Raw genomic sequence first — 18,979 nt, 5'->3', positions numbered from 1 at the left:
CATCTTTGGAAATTTTTCTCCATTTGCCAATTTCCCAAATAGTTCCTCGATGGAATTATCAATTAAACTAATAACTTGATCTTTTTTCTAATCGTTGTAATTCTCGTTCAACTACTTCCTTATAAGCAATTGCCTAGGCTTGAGAAACTTAGGGACTGCCTCTGGTAAAACGTCTTCCTTAATTTTACTGTACGTATATACCTAAACCTAATTCCATAATCTGAAAAATCTCTAATTACATCATCTACATTACTACCCACCCACTGAAGTGATATTATTTACGTGTATCATCTTACATTCATAAGCATTTATATGACCCTTCCCAGTAAAGGAGGACTCCCTTCTGTAACTATAAATAGTTTCCCTTGTTTCTCTAAATTGGTCACCTTCATTTTAACTATGATAAATCTTAATGGTTTAATGTCTTTACCGTCACTTAAACAGAACATTACAGTCTCCCTTCCCCCTTTTTGTTCCTGATCTCGTCTCACTTCCTTTCACACTCTCCCCTTTTCTTCTCCCCCGTCAGAAGTCACACATTTCACAATTCAGTTTTCCCGCTTTGTCCCTTGTTCCTTCTTTCTTCTTCTCCCCCTCCCCTTTACCATTTTGTGGCCCGATCCCACTGTTTCGGCCTATACTCCTACTGTGTTCGTGATGGTTATTTTCATTGATTTGATCCTTACTATGTGGTCGATCTGATTCAGAGTTTCCTCTCCTCCATGTTGTCAGCACAGTTGAGATGCACAAATACCCGTTTCTTTTACTGTGTTTTTCTACAATGACATATTTTTCTTTGAATTACTGTGTAATTAGTGGATAAAATTATCATTGCTGGCTAACATTTTACAATAGATTTTTGACATGTTATTAATTCTAATCAATTTCACTGGCCAAATGAATATTATATTAAGTATATATTAATACTATAGTGGACATAATTAGCAATTGTTTGCTAACAGTTGCCCATACATTTTTAATGACACAATTATTAAGCGGCAGAGCAAAGCGATGCAAGCTTTATAGAAGGCGTGGGCAACCTTTTTTTCCAAGGGGCCAAAATAAAATTTTTCTTATGCGCTACGGGCCACACTTGAAAATCCAAATAAAAAGTGAGTTTAAAGAAATTAATATTTATCTATTTCTTTTTGCTCTTGATCTATTTTTTACTTTCGTCAAAATTATTTAAAAAAATCAATAAGTACTCCTAAAAATTGACACGATTTTGCAAACAAAATTTATCAGACATGGATAATAAATCCCCATATTCAGCTTGTATCCAAATTTTCATTTATGCTCTTAAGATTTGTTGCAATACGAGTATATGGCTTAAAAATGTTGCTTAATCCCAAAACACGTGTCGTTGTATTGCCCCACCCGGTATATATCGCGAGGAAAATTCTGGAAAATACGAGGCGATATCTCTGAAACAAGAAATGCATCTATAATTACGCTTTGAAACGTCTTGGAAGCTTCGGATCGCGTCCACTAGATGTTGCATGTGTAACATAATCATATTAATTAAGTAATTCGAATTTTAAATGTAACTTGTGGGCCCTATGGAGTATTAACTATGAATTATATTAGCGGGCCGGACAAAACTTATCGGCGGGCCGGATCTGGCCCGCGGGCCGTGGGTTGCCCACGCCTGTTATAGGGTGGTCGATGGTGTCCGTCTGTTCGTTTGTCCGTGAACACGATAGCTGCCAACCGCTTGAACCGAACTTTGCACATTTGACCTACATGCTACATGTAACGAACCTATTGAAAATGGGCCAAATCCAATGACCCCGACTTCTTGAGCGATTTTGTTAGTGGTTTTGTAATTTTGGAAACCTTTTATAAATTTCCTGTAGTATCCTACAAGACCTGGGAAACGTTTAATCTCTTTTTGAGTATTTGGACTTGGGAATTTTTTGATAGGGTCAATTTTATCTGGTTTTACTCCATCTTTAGTAACTTTGTGTCCAAGATAGGCGATTTTTTGGTGGAGCATTTTGGGCATTCCTTTAAATTCATATTGTCCATTTTCTGTAGAAAAGGCTGTTTTTTGTATGTCTGTCTGTTCCATCTCGATTTGATGAAATCCATTTGCCAGGTTAAGTGTTCTAACATATAAACTTTTACAGAGTTTGTCTAAAATATCGATAATATCGGGAAGTGGGTATTTGTCGTTGATTGCCCTTTCAGTTAGTTTCCGATAATCTATTAGTAAACGCCAATTGCGCTTACCGGACGCGTCCAGTTGGTTTTTGGTAGTATCGAGATTGGGCTGGAATAAGGTATCTTGTATTATGCCTTGATCTAGCATTTTTTTGAATTTGAGATTTATCTTCGGGGCATCGGTAACTTTTGGTAAAAACAGAAGTTTCCTTAGTTAAATTTATTTTATGTCTGACTTGATTTGAAAAGGTCAAAGGTAATTTGTCACAGTAAAATATGTCTCTGTGTACTCGTAGGTGATGTAGACGACTTAGAAGAAATGTGGGAAGTATGTATGTGAAGTACAAAAATTGGAAGGCATTATTTACCATAAGCCAAAAGCTTACGCGTTTATTAGCTATAGGTACTCAATAAGCCCGTTTTGGCTAAACCATTTTCAAATGTATATGACTTTCAGTTGTATTTTGGAGATTTGACTCGCACTTGCGCTAATTTTTCTCATTTCCCCAATTTACACAAAATTGTGGTTAATTTTGATTTTTCAAATTTTTTAAAAATATCCGCCTTTATTAAATAAATTTCCTTTTATATATAAAGCACATAAGACATGCCATTTTTTTTCAGGATTTGCGTCAATAAGACATCACGTAATATGTAACATGTTCCAAAATTTATACCGTGTGCTCAGGAATTCACGGTAATTTTCGCAGATGTGGAATTGAGAAAACTTCAACACTGAACACTGAGGGTAGTGTACATAACTGAAAACCTTCATTTTTCTGTATAAAATCCATTGCTGCACAAGAAAAAAATGGCGTTTATAAAAAAATAAAGATATCGCATTTTTGAAAACTGCAAACAGATTTTACAGATAAGGTATAAAAGTAAAGGTTAGGTACTCTTTGGTATAAGGTCAATTCTTTATATTTAATCCCATTTAAAATTGCAAGGTGTGAGCCGGTATAACCGATTCCGGTACGTTTTTATAAATGAGAAAAGGGCACAATTATCCGATAATCACTTATTTTTTCAAGTATACAGACGTTGGTTTCATCATTGCAATTATTGCAAAGAATATCATTGATCGACCATTGATAGCAACTTTTTATAAAAGGTAATGTTGTTTTAGACAAACAAATAAAATATGAAAGTCTATGTAGGGGAGGTGTTAGAATTGGCCCTAAATACCAGAGTAGCATGCCATAAAATGATTCATTTTATTTCAGAATGAAGTCACGTTGTGAGGTGATTAAAATCTGCGAAGACTAGCTACTACCCAGTTGGGTCGAAAACCATGTGAGTACAGTACCATTCTCAACGCAGAAGACTGTTTGTGGATCTGGCCATTGGCGGCCAAACGATTGGTCGGCTCCATGAATGTGTGTTGAGAACACTGCGGCAGAGCAGCACGGGGTATAGGTAATTATTATGAGTTTATGATCGGAGGGAACGACATACGCAGTGTAAGTAGGTACATATCTGCAACGGGATTCTTTTTTGATTACAGAATGCAAAATTCCGCAGTATGCGTGTGGGACATCGTCTCTTACAAGACTTGAAAACGGATAAGATGTGTACCTACCCTGTGTCCATCTTACCCAACGGCAGCAGGAGTTTGATGGGCAGTACAGCGAAGTTTCTCAGGAGTGTGGCAAATAAAAATAGTAACTTAATGTAAATGATTGATATTTTCTTGTATTTATTTTATTTGTTCGTTGCAGATCAGATAAGACTCATCGACATTGCAGTGGTGGTGGGAGAAAAAGAAGAATACTTGGAAGAGTAAGTATGCACCGGAATCGTATTACCTAAACTTTTGGTTTAAATGCAATTTTTTTGTTACAGTTACAGAATTCATCTAAACTAAATAAAGTTGGATAAAGATTATTTTATTCTTCTAGTATACTTTATTTTACCTTGTTGCCTAAGAATAATTACTTACATCCCACAAATCAGATGTACGTATCTGTAATGTCGCGGGTTGACTGATTTTACATCTGTCAAACGTTTTACTCAACGTAATTTATACGCATCTAATACATTAGTAAATAAACATCACATTGGTTGCATTTCGAATACGTAACATATACGTAATAGTTACTGTAAAAAAATACGTGTGATTCTTTCTATAAAATACAGTTGCATGCATTATTGTTGTGCGTATCCAATGCTATTTATTTGCATTTAAAACGTAACAATGTCTACATATTTGTGACAGAATGGTACGTAAAATAAACGTTAGGTATGTGTTTGTCGGGTTTTTTTCAAAAACTATCAATAGGTTGTTTAGTTATTGAAACATTATCATTATACGCGAATCCAAACGCTTAGTCAAGAAATTAATTTAATTCCAATATATTTTATTTTTCAGTTCTGGCAATGGAGAGGAGACCGCAGTGTTTGGGCGATGGTTTTTCCTATAAGGCTAAAAGGTAATTTTTACGATTTAACTAGTGTACCTGTAGGTATATGGTGAATACCTTTCACTAGTAATGTCTTATCCCTTATCCCCTCCTTACCTTGTTGAAAGAAATTATACAAATTTTGCTAGATTGCTAAATATCCGATCTAGACAACTGCAAAATTTATGCTTGCTTAACTTTTAAAATACTTTGCCATTATTATGATTAATTGTAAATATAATTTGGCAGTGTTGCCTTTTTCACTATTTTTTTAACGTAAATCTTTGTTACAGATTCCAGAAGGGCACCATTATACAGGTAGGATTTATTCTTTTTTATGCATGGGTGTATTGAGTTTAATTGGTATATATTTATCAGTGAAAGGGCAAATAATGCATATTAAAAGCAATTGGAGGTTCAATGACAATTTTAGTTCACCTTCGTGTTTGTGGGAGGTACCACACAACAATATTTAATATTTTCAGTGTATCTAGACCTGGTAATGTAAGATCCATTTCAGTGATTCTTAGAATAGTTTTCGCATCATTGATCAGTTCTCTTCATATTGACATAGAGGAAATACAATTCATCTATGATATTGATGAGTATGACTATGAGTTCATGGCCATACTTGCTTTGTGAAGGAAACAGATTTTTTTATACGAATCAGACTGCTAAGAAACAATGGAATCGTTCCTTCCGTTCTTAAGGTGACTGACAATGACAGTATTCAGTATTGGACGTATTGTGGTCGCTACCATTAATTAATTTGGGAATTGAAACAGGATTTTGAATTTTAAAGATAATAAAAAAAGCGAGAAACAAAAATGATATCGCAGGGTATAAATTAAATAAATTAAACAAATATAGCAAACGAGCCCCTGGCTATAGCTTGACATTGCGTATTTATTTATTGTTACAAACTACACAGGGCACAGCCCTAATTACGTAGCAGGGATCTATTCTCCATAATTAAGCGTTGCTGAATAATAAGTATAACCTAACAATAACATTCAACTAAAAAATGATACAAACTTTCACCTACAAAAAAATAAAAAAATATGATACTGTTGGGGTGTAAGAAGCCTTACTAGTTTTTTTAAATTTTTTATTATATGGCTGAAGCTATGCTCATTTTGAATTTCATGCAATTCAATTTAGAACTAACGTAGATGAGCCTTCCGTATTTTGTGGCCTACCTGCAAAATTTAATCGTAATCGGTTCATTCGTTATCGAGAAATCGTGCTAACGGACAGACGGACAAACACCGGAAAATATGACTCCCTAGAAGCTCGTTAATAATACGCCGTTCGCACATCTATCGTACATGATGTGAACTGAGCGTCCACATTTTACCAAAAATTGCACTGCACTAATTTTGGTATCGACCCCTGTGAAAGAAAATTAACAGACTAGTAGTCTGTAGTAATTTAATTTTCTGCGCTTAGCGGCGATTTTTTTTACATGCGGAACTTTGAAAAATTTTAATACGTAACTCTATATATCCTATAATATAAGCGTCTTCAGAATTTTAAGTGGCATCTTAGATTCAATGAACTACCGTACGTAGTGTTAATGACTTGAGAATTTGAATTTTTAGTGTTACACACGTTTTTTTAAACTGTATCGTTTGGTATATGTTTTTTCAATTACAGGAGTGTGTGCGATTACTTTATTTTTAGCTTCTAGATATGATAATCCCTTTGTTACTCTGAGCCTTTGAATATCTACTTTATTTTTATATCCTGAACACTTTTTCGAATTAAACAGATGGTCGCCTGCGCAATTCATACATTTATTTTTTTGGAATTTTAGGTGAAATAAATGTGAGGATCTGGGAAAGGGCTGCAATATATCGCCCTTCTCTTTTAACGTCCATTCCACCTTGTTCCGGCATGGCTTCTCTAATTTCGCTCACGTTACAATGGTACAACGTACCACGTGGTTGCACCGCGACTTCGAATTCGTAGAATCTTTTTTTCATTGCTTGTCTATTGCTCGCCGCTTCTATCAGAAGGCCATCGTTTTTAATTGTCTTTATATCTCCGCTTAAGCCATAGATTGTACGAGAGATTTGGTTTACTTTGGAAAAATCGCCACCGCCCACTCTTTTGACAAGCAAGAACCGAATCACTATGGTCTCGGCGCTTGCAACTCTTTGGGGTGTCTTCTGGAATCTTCATATTATCTATATGAGGCATGTGTGCATAACCTGGAAAAAAGGACAAAAGAGTAGGGAAGATTTCAGATATCATTATTATTATTATTGTTCTTCCGTATGGTTTGAATGAAACATTTAGGTACAATTCACTTTTGAAGTGGAGTCATTTTTATAACGTTTTAGTATATTTACAGATACCATGATCAAAATTAACAATAATAAGAATATCAACAAATGTTTATTTTAACAAATTACATTTGATTTGATGATGTATGTATTTATTATTGTTTATGTCAAGCTAATTCACTCCGTATTTAAGTGACCGGAGTTCTACACGTAATCTTCCATGGTATAGTTGCGTAAAAAATGGAATATAGGAGAGGTTTGTCGATAAAAATGGCATATTTCAAATGGTTTTATTTTTAATTGAAATATAAAGCTCTTTTTGTAGAATAAAGTGGTTTTTACCTCTTTTTCAACACAGCATGTTTTGATTAAAAACAAGCTAATTTCAAAAGGAATTCAATATTTCGGTGGTTGTATATAATAATGTTGTGACTTAAAATCGAGATTCATCGCCTTAACTTTTCGCCAAGCTTACGAACTAAATCTTAACATACCATAGCTATCCTAAAACAACGATTGCTTAGAAAAATTATGTATGTATATATGTTGTAATACTATGATTATTATATTACATTAATGAGTTGTCCAAATGTATTTGTGGCATATTTATATGTATATTCAACAATACATACATATATGGCTGCGTACATTAACATTGCTTTCATATGCAAAAAAAGCATGTTTACAGTCATGTGCAAAATGCATGCCCTTTTTTGTGTGTTGTCTAATGAATTTAGTAATCACTTTAGAGGGATTGAAATTGTCATTTATTGTGCATACAGTTTTGACTGAAATATGCGTACTCAGTCTTGACCTATCTAAAATGTTTTATTCGAATACATAGGTATAAAAGACGTTTTGCAAAAAAATAATGTAGGCGAACGCTACCCTCGCACCACATTTTTGGACGCACTTTTTTTTAAATACATTGTAAGCGTTCATTTTAAATTTTCCACGAGGGCATAATAGTGCGTATATGCTTGGTAAAAAAATATTGGTTGGTTTAAATTATTTACGCTCTTACAAATTTTATTTGGAAAATTTAAAGAGACGCGTACATTAATTGGAGGGCAAGCTTCTATATCAAATGCGTTTAAGGTCCAATTACTTTCTGCCAATAAAACATCGGGCGAATTTGACTATAATAATAAATTCATTAGGACGAGCCACAAAAAAGTCAAAGATGATGGTAGATGTAACAAACGGCAGGATATTGAAACAATAATGGTGCCTGTTGTTCAATAATTTTGTGTATAGCTTATTTGGTATTAAAATGCGACACACTCGCACAACAGTTGCTTTTCCACCGAAGACGCAATCGTTTTTTGAACTGTTTTGCAACCATATCCAAGCGGTGATTTTTTAAAACAATAACTATTTGTAGCAATTGGCCGCATAAATATAATTATTTATCACTTTACATTCTAGTCCCAAAATCGTGTCTTTACCAGCACTGCTAGCAAACCGAACCTGAAACCAGCAGGTTTTTTCATAGTAAAAATGTCTGAAACTTCGGCCGATTGGGAATATCGGTCGATGTTTCAGAATGTTTGCTCTCAACAGAAACTAAGAGCGAGTACAGACACAACTCTGGACTTTTAATGTTTTTTTTATAAATGTGTAACAATAATATATTAGTAATAATCGCGTAACAGAATGATATTGTAACAGCACGTATTTAAACATATAATGACAATCAATCAACTACATCTATGCGCTGATCTTTTGTTAGAATCAAAATTTGCGTAGTGGTATGAGTGACATTTTTCATGCCGATGTGCGACGATAAATGGCAACGCATGTGGCCGTTTTGATAATCTAATTACGAAATCGTGTAAGCAAACTAATACATTTAGTCTCAACAGGAGTGTTCGTTTAGTTTCACGATTTTATCTTTATAAATGAGTGTAATTAAGCAAATTTGTCATAATAAGCTCATACAATTTTTTTATAAATATAAAACACATGTGCCGTAAGTATTTTAAAAGTAGTGCCGAAAAAATGTCACGCATACAAACTTACAATATATAGTGTCTTATGAGGCATACAAAATCCGTGTATTTTAGCAAATGCCCGTTCGCCCCTCCCCCAATTGCGGTCCATGTAGCATGTGAAGACAGCTTGAAGAATAGCAAATTGAAAAAGCACCATAATCTTTATAATTAACTCGACGATTTGATTTTTAAATTGTCTACTATCAAATTATTTGGTTCCATTTACAGTAATGTTGGGCCATATCTCGAAAAGTATAAAGTTTTGCGTTTGTGCATTTCTTTACTTACATATTGTATAGTAAAAATTATCCGAAATTGGCAAAATGAGTACACTTTTCACATACTATGGCTGGAAGTTATTGAACTAAGAATATGGAAGCAACTTGGGAACTGATGCTTCCATTTTATCAACATGAAGGCTTGCTGCACTTTAGTTGTCAAATGCAGCGTTATATCAGTGGATTTGTAAAAAATTAGCATTTAAAGTATATACAGAATGCAAATTGATTAAGGGTATTTTAGACGATATTGCAGAATGTATGGAAAACTGTTGGACACGTAGTAATGCAAAAGCGCGTAAGCGATATGGTGTGACAAAAGATGAATTGCTCTTTTGGGGTGGGGTCAATTTTTGAACCTTCCCATGGGGAGATGATATCGAAAAATGGTGATAATCTGCAATAAAGTAAAAACGAAGCAACGCATTGTATATAGTTTAAATGTTTGAAAAATCGATAGAAACTTGGAAGATATGAACGTAAAAATTGTTTGTTTTCTTTTATCAACTGACTTCAATTCGATAACTAGATTTTTTTAGACTTCCCATTTGCCTTTACGTAAAATGTCGACTTATGCTGGGACATAAGCGTTTATTTAAGTAGTGGCAGATATATTTTGGAATTTTATAAATACCTAGTTGGCGCGTGTACGGCACGTACGCACTGTTCATAAAACTATTAATTTTAGTTACTGCATAATAGTTTGTACACTTATCATTAATATGAATAGCAATATGAGCAGTTAAAGCAGTTGATAGTAAGTGAAAGGTATCTTCTCCATCAAACTACACAGCACAGGTCCATTCAACAGCCATACATTTTATCTCAGCTGTATTTCTACTAAGGTCACACACAAATAATCTCCGTTCGGATACCTAAGTTATTTTTTTTAGAATTCGATGTATGCATTTTCAAGAAATTTGCTGAACAGCTGAAATAAAATAACGCACGATACAACCAGCCTGTTGTAGCAATTTTTTAATGCTCGGCCGGGGAGGGACGGGGCCAGTCTCATACATCTGCAGATCGTGAACTAAGGCTCGGTGTACGACTGTGGAGCACTACTTTATGACCATTCTTAGTCATAAACCCATCACTTTGCACCAATACAGCTGTTTGTCTACCTTCCAATTCCCCATCTCCATCAGCGTCACCTTTGTCTGATTGTTCCGATGCACCACATCGTTGACGCTTATGCTTTCGCCAAGCGTTTTGTATTAATCTAGCGCAATACTCTTCTCGCTGTCGCCATAACGTCGAACTTACGGTTTCGTAACCAGGGATAACGGGTTTCGCTTGTACTTCGTTCAGTTCTGCCGATTCTTCTATAGCATTGCCCTTTCGCGCAAAGAAATCTTTTGTAAGCGCATCTAAAATATCTACACAATACATCATATCGCCTGTACAAATTGGAATATCCATAGATACAATTTTATATTTATTCGGTTTGTGAATCTGAAGTGGGGGCTCAAGCACATCGAGAAATTCGGACAGTTGATCGTAGCGAATATATTGCGTTCCCTCGGGATCAAACTGCTGCCATATTTCGTAATACATATCGTAGTCGTCGTCCGTTAAACCTTCCTGAACTTCTTCCGTCGCTTGAGAATAATTTTCCAAGATAACGGCGATGTACATGTTTATAACAATTAGAAACGATATCACTAGATAACTAAGCAAAAATGCTATTCCGATCGTCGAATTCCCGCAATTTCCCGTCTCGCCGATTTCCAAATTTGGTTCTTTACACTCCTCTTCATTTATTATACCGTCCAAAACACCGTCCCAGCCAGCAGAGGTTGACATCTGAAATAAAAACTTTATTTAGAACAGATTAGTAGTCGTAATTTGTCTTTTGGAAAACACCTTCTGGGGGATACTGGTAGTGATCCATACAATTTGCTCTTTCCGTAGTGCGTGCGTGCATCTTCAATTAACTACAGCAAGTGGAACCCTACAGGCGTCAACTATAGCGCGCGTGCAGTGAACAAATTGTATGGTTCCACTGTTCTGGCTCACTTTCTATAGAACAAGAAATCCATTCCACCGTTTTTGAACCTCAACCTCAAGTAAACCCCAGATGATTTTTGAGCAAATACTTAACTATTAAATATAGTGCTCAAACGTTAAGGATTATGTAGTTTCTTCAGTTGAAATCTAAATCATTTTTTGCACTGATAATTAGCAACAAATCTACGTTTCTCTATTTCAGTTATCTAGTTTTACCTACAATTATTGTATTGTATTAAATTGTAATCACGCTGTATGGACTCCCTATCTTTAATATAAGCACAAAGTGAATCCAATTTCTGGTCGATACCGTGTAATAGAGACGGCAACCTTACGAATTTCTACAAGTGGAGCATTATGGTCGTACGGTATTATGAAAATCATAATCGCGTTATACTCTAATTCAAAATGATGTTAAAATCAAAAAGCAAAGAAACAATCTATAGATGATAAACTCTTCGCTACTGCAACCGTTTATGAATAACCAATTTATAAGTACATAATTTGTAAGATGCATTTTGAATCAGAGGAGCGCGATCGTGAGTTTCGTAAGAAAGCACCATAAGACTCCACAAGTGATACACTGAGATGAAACCTGTCGTCTTTTTCTTGCATTGCATTGACCACAATACTGCTGCGCAATTTACCGATTGTGAGCAATTGAGCCTGTACAAACTGTTTGCACATTTGGGCAAACTTTCATTTTTGCTTGCACACATGAATTTGAGCTAATCAACCCCCTTCCCCTCTATCCCAAGATTAAGTACTAAGTTATTTGAACCCGTCTATAAAAGAAAATTAAAAAAAGCCAAGTTCACTTGACAACAACTGGTTATACTTAATTTCGTTTTGGTTCTCTTGGTGGCACTCAAATCGCGAATATGGATGGATGTACCGCGACTCATGTCGGTAAAATATTTTAAAAATATACTAACGCCATTAAGAATTTTACCAAAATATTAGTTGGTGACACTTTCGGTTACACCGGAAGTTAGTGCCAACTTGCTTATTTATATCGTATCATTTTCAGATACAGCAAAGCCCCGATTATCCGAGCCCCCATTATCCGATCTTCCGTCCTAACTTGGAAGCGTCCGCTCTATCCGAGCCGAACGAGTTGCCCATTTCTGACTTACATATGTATGTAGATATGCGACTAATGCTTCCGCTTTTCGGTTATCCGAGATACGTCTCCCCCATGTTGAGGTTCTACTGTACTATGTAAAATTAAATATACATCTTATGTATACTGCTCTGTTATTTAACCGTTTTTGACATACGTATTTAATTTTTTTTTAATTAAAAATGACGTGTAGCCCAAATAATAATTGCATTTTTTTGTACATGAGAGCTGTTATTATTTCATTGGGGCTGGTTTCCTTTTAGAAGGGGTTACGATTTGATGGACTGTGTTTTATTTTGATCATAAGTAAATACAAATTAAAAATTAAAAGAATACCCCTATTTTTATATCTGTGGTTTGTGAAGCACAAAAAATATGGGTAAACGGATTTAAATGATATTCGTGTGTATATAATTTAATCGACATGATTATTATTAATTATTCTCAAATGGAAAGAAAATATTCGTTTTTTTTCGTAGCTGAGTCATGCCCAATTAATAAACATTTGTAAAACAGTACTTTTAAAATTGTTACAATAGAAAATGTATTAAATAACCAATATTTCGAAAACGAAAGTTCTCTTTATTTTTTGTTGTTTAATAATACGCAATTATAAAAATGAGGAATTTCAATTTAACATTAGTTTGTTACAATTCATTTTTGGGGTTTGATTCCCCGGTATTTATTTATATCAAAATATGAAAACAATAATCTACGAAATCAGAACCTGTTCTAAATAGAAACCACCCCCAATCAAATGCATATACAGGCAATAATGTGTGTTTGTGCTATGTCTGGAATACTTTTAACGTGGATAACTTTTGTTTTCACATAAGATTAGATATGCACATTTCCTGCTTCCGGGCTCAACTGGTTAAATAATAATAGCATATATAAAAAAGGCAATCATGATTTGGGTTGCAAACGTCATATATAATATTAAAATTAGTCAAAAACGACATGTATACCTATATAGAATTTGACATAAAAACTAAAACAAAAAAAATATACAGTGTGTTCCATTTAAAACAAGCAAGTTGGTATCCATTTCCGGTATAACTGGAAGTGCCACCTCTTATCGACATTAGAACATTGCCAAATTCTTAAAATATTCGGAATTCTTTTGGAAATATAAATAGTAGGAATTCGTCGAGAGACACCCTGTATAATTAAGCACTTACTAATTTAGTACCCTACATTGGTACGTATCGGGCCAACACTCTAAGTAAAGGTAGCACAAGAGTAATCGGATTCAAAGCTAATTAAGTGCTAATTTAGTAGGTACCATATTTTGTTTTATTTTCATAATTATTAATGTTCTGCAATATACTTAGCAGACAAATACTTAAAGAGTGACCAACAAAAGTAGAATTACCCCATATCGTGTTCTGCTAGCTACATGTACTGATACTGAGCAGAACAACGTTTCTACGCCCGGTAGAACGAAACGTAATTAGTGTGCAATAATGTACATTTAGTGCCCGTACTCGATGTATTATTGAACCTCTTCACTTTTAATTTGTTTCGCACGAAATATAGAAGTACGAGCCCCTTTCCGACCAAGTATTTTAATTTTAGGATCAAGTAGTGTCATTTGACTTTTACCCTAAATCGTATTGTAATATAAAATTTTAATTTTCATACAGAACATTTGATTAATGTTACTACGTCAGTGATGACAGGAGTCATTATCGACGTTACCAATGTGACAAGAGCCGCCGGTAAAGTGACAGGCGGCAGTAAAAGTCGTATGGTAAAGTTTCACTTCCGCTGTCATGGCAATTAAAATTTCCTGACATAAAGTACGAATGAAAAGGAAGGTTTCATGACAATTTTGGGTAAATGATATTATACATGCGCTTTATTGTTCTATGTAGTGTAAGAATCCCACAATAAAATATCATTATTAAAAAAAAACAACAGATAGAAACGAAGTAAAAGTTACATGTTAATGGTAACTTGAATCATCACATCCTTAATCTGATTCTGCGTGTCTGTCGGTTTGTGGTATGGCTAAACGAGATTGATCGATGGGGCCGAATTTCGGGGAAGAGTGTACTTACAAATGGAATGTGATAGGTCTGGTAGAGATGTCGATATTTGTCAAAATATGCAAATAAACAATTTTTGCGATTCGTATTAAAATTTGATTGTAAAATGATTGAAACTAGAAGCCATAAGGCCGTAATGTCAAAAGTTAGAATAGCAAACAAGGAATGAATTACAGGGCGTACCTACCAATTAAGTATGTAAAAAATTGCACGATAGAAGGGACAAAAATAAGCAATTTTTTGCAATTTACCGAGGGTCCAACATGCTTGCGAACTAAGCCCCCAGAAGTCTCAAAGATATAGTTTCTTTAATTAATTTTTCAGTACCATAACACATGACGGGGTGGAATTACAGTGTAAACTAATAAGAGGTGCATGAAAATGCTGGGCAAATAAAAATAGATGATTTATAGGACATAAAGAGTGAATTTTTCACAAAAAACTGATCTTGAAAAAATGTTTGGTATCTGTGGGTTGAAAATAACAAATTAAAAATTTAAAAAAATTCTAAGTGGCAATTCTTCGGCCGACTATACACAAATATAATAAAATTTCGTGGATGCACTCTTTATGTATTTAGAGACCGACACGCGACGTTCAAAAAAGGTTTTATTCTTATGATATATGTTCTGCGGGTCGGAATAATGGAATTTAACAATCTTTTCGTTGCTGTGTCAAGTATTACAGTTTTTTTTCCAATTTCTTAAAAACAACCCCCGATTTTGTCACATATCAAAGTTAATTGAGATAAGATTTTTTCGCGGCGTTGTGGGATAGGAATTTTGGGGAACATTTTTACAAAATCAAAAAGGGAATATCCAAAAACCTAGTCGCGGCCGTTAATTTTATCCGGAAGCATATAGTAAGGCCAATTTTGAAACACCTCAAGCTAAACGTTTTGGAAAAATTTTTGTTGTTCCCTCTACCATCCTTACTTGTTACATACAGGCTGTTTTACGCAAACCGTTACCTAAAAGTATTCAGACCCCCAATAATTTAAATCTGAAAACTTAGTTTTTAATGATCTACTGAACGTATAAGTATTATCATGTTTCGCTTACCGGATGTGGATAGCAACTTTCTGATTTCAAATAGAACACCCTGTATTTTATCGCATTTTCGAAATCTACATGAAAATTGTACGTCGTTTCTCTATACTCAGAATCAAAGGTTTTCAAGTTATACAAGATTTTTCAAAATTTTTGACGTTTGACTGCTTTTTTTAGGGACATATGACTCCATTGACTTGCATTAAGAAAAAAAGTCTTTCAAAATTAACAATACTGGCTTGATGCTACATGAGAATGATATAAATTTTGATCGGCTTTCTACAGGGTGTTTTAAAACTAATGGTCAATTTTAATAACTTCAAACCTTAAAAAGTTGATTTTTTCAAACGAAACATCCACTGTGAATAAGGCACTAAATTAATCACTAATTACTCTTTAGTCTCGGTCTACATCTGTAGCTAGCAGATATTCTATATTATATGAAATAAAGGGGACAGGTGCTAAATTAGCCGTTAATGAGTAGGTACTTTTAATTAGCATTTTGTCGAAATCAGCTCTACCTATATTGCGCTGCTGGCTACATGGACATAATGAGTAAACAAGTTCAAAACTTGGTCACATAGTATTTCGTTATTCTAAAATAGCAATTATTTTGTGTAGGACATCAACCCAAAGTGCAAATGAAAATTCGAAGTGTGCCTAAATGTGCAAATAATTGAAGCACACAATCGGTTTATCTTGTACTTGGGACAATTTCTGACATTTTAGACATTTTGATCTAAAACATACCTCATCCGATTCGGATTCAGAAGGTAATGACTAGAATATGTGAAAGCCTGCCCCTCAAAAATTGACTTTCTGTTGAGGTTTTCAAGACCTGCTTAAGCAACACAAGAAATAGCATAAATGTACGTTACCTGAAAAAGTAAGATCATAGATTGTCCAAATGTTTTAAAATTGTAGACGTCATCCACGCCACTCTTTTCTTTAACGTGCATGAAGAACGACATCCCGAATATAGCAAAAATGAACATAACGAGAAAGAGTAACAAACATATGTTGAATAATGCAGGCAATGACATTGCTAAGGCAAATAATAACGTCCGAATGCCTTTAGCACCTTTAACTAGACGCAACACTCGGCCCACTTTTGCTACTCGTACTACACGAAGTAACGTTGGCGATAGGAAATACTTAGCAATAATATCGCTGAGCACAAGACCTGAAAGGCAACAGTATTAGTTACGCAAGAACGATTGTTTGTTGTAAAATACTCAGGATGGAGAATATAACAACGACAGAATCGAATAGATTCCAAGGCTCGGTAAAATAGTGATAACGTAATGCAAAAATTTTCATGAGGCACTCGGTGGAGAAAATACAAATAAATATTGTATTGAGCCAATCCAAAATATCAGTAAACGTTTGTGCTTGTTGATAATGATCCATCGTCATCGTCAACATGTTAAGCCCAATAAACAACATGATAATCATATCAAATTTCTTATTTGTTACAATTTCAAAAACTATAGCTTGTGGTCTCCACTGAAAAACAAGCCTTCAAAATGGGTCTCAAACTTACTACAAAGTATACCTTAGGTCTAGGAATAGCTTTCATGGGTTTCTTAGATCCCATCTTTTTCATTGCGTTGTAATACTTCTTCTGATCTTCCGTCATAAATATTTCCAAAGATCCACCAGCCTATTAAACACAAGCCATAACTTTAAGCACGCATTCGATTTGCACATACCCTTTTCTTTTGCTCGTTGAAATTGTCGATGATGACACCGATGAACAGATTAAGCGTAAAAAATGATCCAAAGATAATGAAAAATACAAAGTACAGATACATGTAAATGTTGGTTTCTCGTTTAGGTTGCTTATCTTGTTGCTGAAAACAATATTGAATTTAATCGGAGGAGGCTCCGGTAACATACCTCACGCGAATCGATTGCGTCGTTCATAATTTGTATCCAACCCTTAAACGTTGCAACTTGAAATAAGCACAGATATGCCTTTCCAACATGGTCAAAGTTCATCCGCGAATTTTCCCACGTGTAATTTTCGGTGTCACACGCGTTACGGTCAGGAATGATCTCATAACTCAACGTTGATTTGTTTTGATCAACACACTGTAATGGTCATTGCATTACATGTAGGCTGTAACAGTAAAATTACCTTGAAGTATTTCCCCGCAAATAACTGGACGCCCATAATTGCAAAAATTAACCAAAATATCAAACACACTAACAATACATTGAAGATAGACGGAATTGCTTGCACCAGGGCATTTACGACTACCCTCATCCCCTGCATCCGGGACATCGCTCTCAATGGACGAAGTGCTCTTAACGTTCTCATGGTTTTAAAAGCTTGTATTCCTCCAGCTCCACACAGAGATGCTATAAAATTTATCAACGATACCTGCAACACACAGTAAATTTCCCACTCTTCCATTCCGTTGCCACCTACCATTACAATAACAAAGTCTAACCAGCACCACGCGTTCGTGAAGTACTTTTGAAATCCAAGGGCCAGCCATTTAATTAACATTTCAAAAGTAAATATTACGGTAAATATTCTATCCATATAATAGAGGATGTCTTGTAAAATTGGGCGTTGAGGTAAATATACGTCTTCTAAGGCTAGGGCTAAACTACTTAACAGAATCATGGTAATAACTGCCGTTTCAAAATATTTATTTTCTATTAACTGATACGTTTTAAAACGAAGATTAGCCCAGCCCTGCCAGAAGGGCGAATCGTCATCACCGGCGAGTAATGGAAACTTTTTGTAACATGATTCAGGAAAGCAATCGGATGCGTAATCTTGCATAATAACATCGTCCGTTGCTGCATCTACCAGATCTTCATCTAATGGACGTTGGCAGTCGCACTCTTCTTCATCTAAACAAAACGGACGTTATAAGCTTAGTTTGGAAAATGGTAAGTACCATCTTCAATTCCCAGTTCTTCTTTGCTCGCGTCGCGCTTTTCTTCATGTTCGTCTGGGTCTAGTGTGTTCGCGCTTCCCTTATGGCTTTCGTCTTTAAACCTATTCTTATGGCTACCGTATGACTTGTTGCTAATTTGGTCATCGTCTAAGTGGCTTATGAAATCGCCATGTTCTAGAATGGAGTTACCGATAGTTTTGCTTTTGTTTAAACTATTTTTACCGCGTTTCAGGTTTGTTTTTGAATCGCCTAGAAATTTTCTAAAATTATAACTGCCCATTCAGAGAAATCTATTACCGTGTATCGTGAATTCCATACCATCTCCAATTGTAACCTCTAATCTATCCTTTGGGCTTTTCTTATCGCGAAAAATGATACCGTCGGCCAATATTTCATCGCGAGACAATTCTAAAACCCCGTCTCTTGTATCTACAAAGCACAACTTGTACTTTCAACGCTCAAAAAACCAAATCAATTTAGTTTTTACAATTGTTATTTATGAACAGTTGGAATAAACGACTACATATTGAAAATGCTTGCAACTAACCAAAAATAATATATAGTTAAAACAAACCCCAAGAATCAACACTACAACTTTGATAAGCGCAGCTTGTGTGCATACCTACAAAATACATGTAAATTCAGTAACCGATCATCAAAATTCGATAGCGCCCGGAGGCTTTGATGGAGCGACTATGAATTTCGA

General features: G+C 35.0%; 1 protein-coding gene across 16 annotated transcripts in view; it reads right to left on the bottom strand.

Annotated features, from left to right (window-relative positions):
- Window positions 1-7,118: 7,118 nt before the first annotated feature.
- Window positions 7,119-18,979, bottom strand: part of LOC116166288 (sodium channel protein para) — a 61,965-nt gene continuing 50,104 nt past the window's right edge. For 8 of the 16 annotated variants that reach the window (XM_031481199.1, XM_031481203.1, XM_031481205.1 and 5 more), the window contains 10 exons: window positions 18,571-18,702; window positions 18,274-18,522; window positions 17,793-18,226; window positions 17,499-17,744; window positions 17,258-17,452; window positions 17,071-17,211; window positions 16,914-17,021; window positions 16,594-16,864; window positions 16,237-16,541; window positions 7,119-10,931 (listed from right to left, as the gene is read on the bottom strand). In XM_031481199.1, the coding sequence (XP_031337059.1) occupies window positions 10,137-10,931; window positions 16,237-16,541; window positions 16,594-16,864; window positions 16,914-17,021; window positions 17,071-17,211; window positions 17,258-17,452; window positions 17,499-17,744; window positions 17,793-18,226; window positions 18,274-18,522; window positions 18,571-18,702 (2,876 nt within the window). In that variant the 3' untranslated portion in view covers window positions 7,119-10,136. Of the gene's footprint in view, window positions 10,932-16,236; window positions 16,542-16,593; window positions 16,865-16,913; window positions 17,022-17,070; window positions 17,212-17,257; window positions 17,453-17,498; window positions 18,227-18,273; window positions 18,523-18,570; window positions 18,703-18,979 lie in introns of all 16 variants that reach the window. The other 8 variants (XM_031481196.1, XM_031481197.1, XM_031481200.1 and 5 more) reach the window with 1 other exon arrangement.

This window comes from Photinus pyralis, unplaced genomic scaffold (assembly GCF_008802855.1).
Source record: "Photinus pyralis isolate 1611_PpyrPB1 unplaced genomic scaffold, Ppyr1.3 Ppyr1.4_LG3a, whole genome shotgun sequence".
Taxonomy (NCBI): domain Eukaryota; kingdom Metazoa; phylum Arthropoda; class Insecta; order Coleoptera; family Lampyridae; genus Photinus; species Photinus pyralis.
This window is presented reverse-complemented; position numbering and strand designations above follow the sequence as displayed.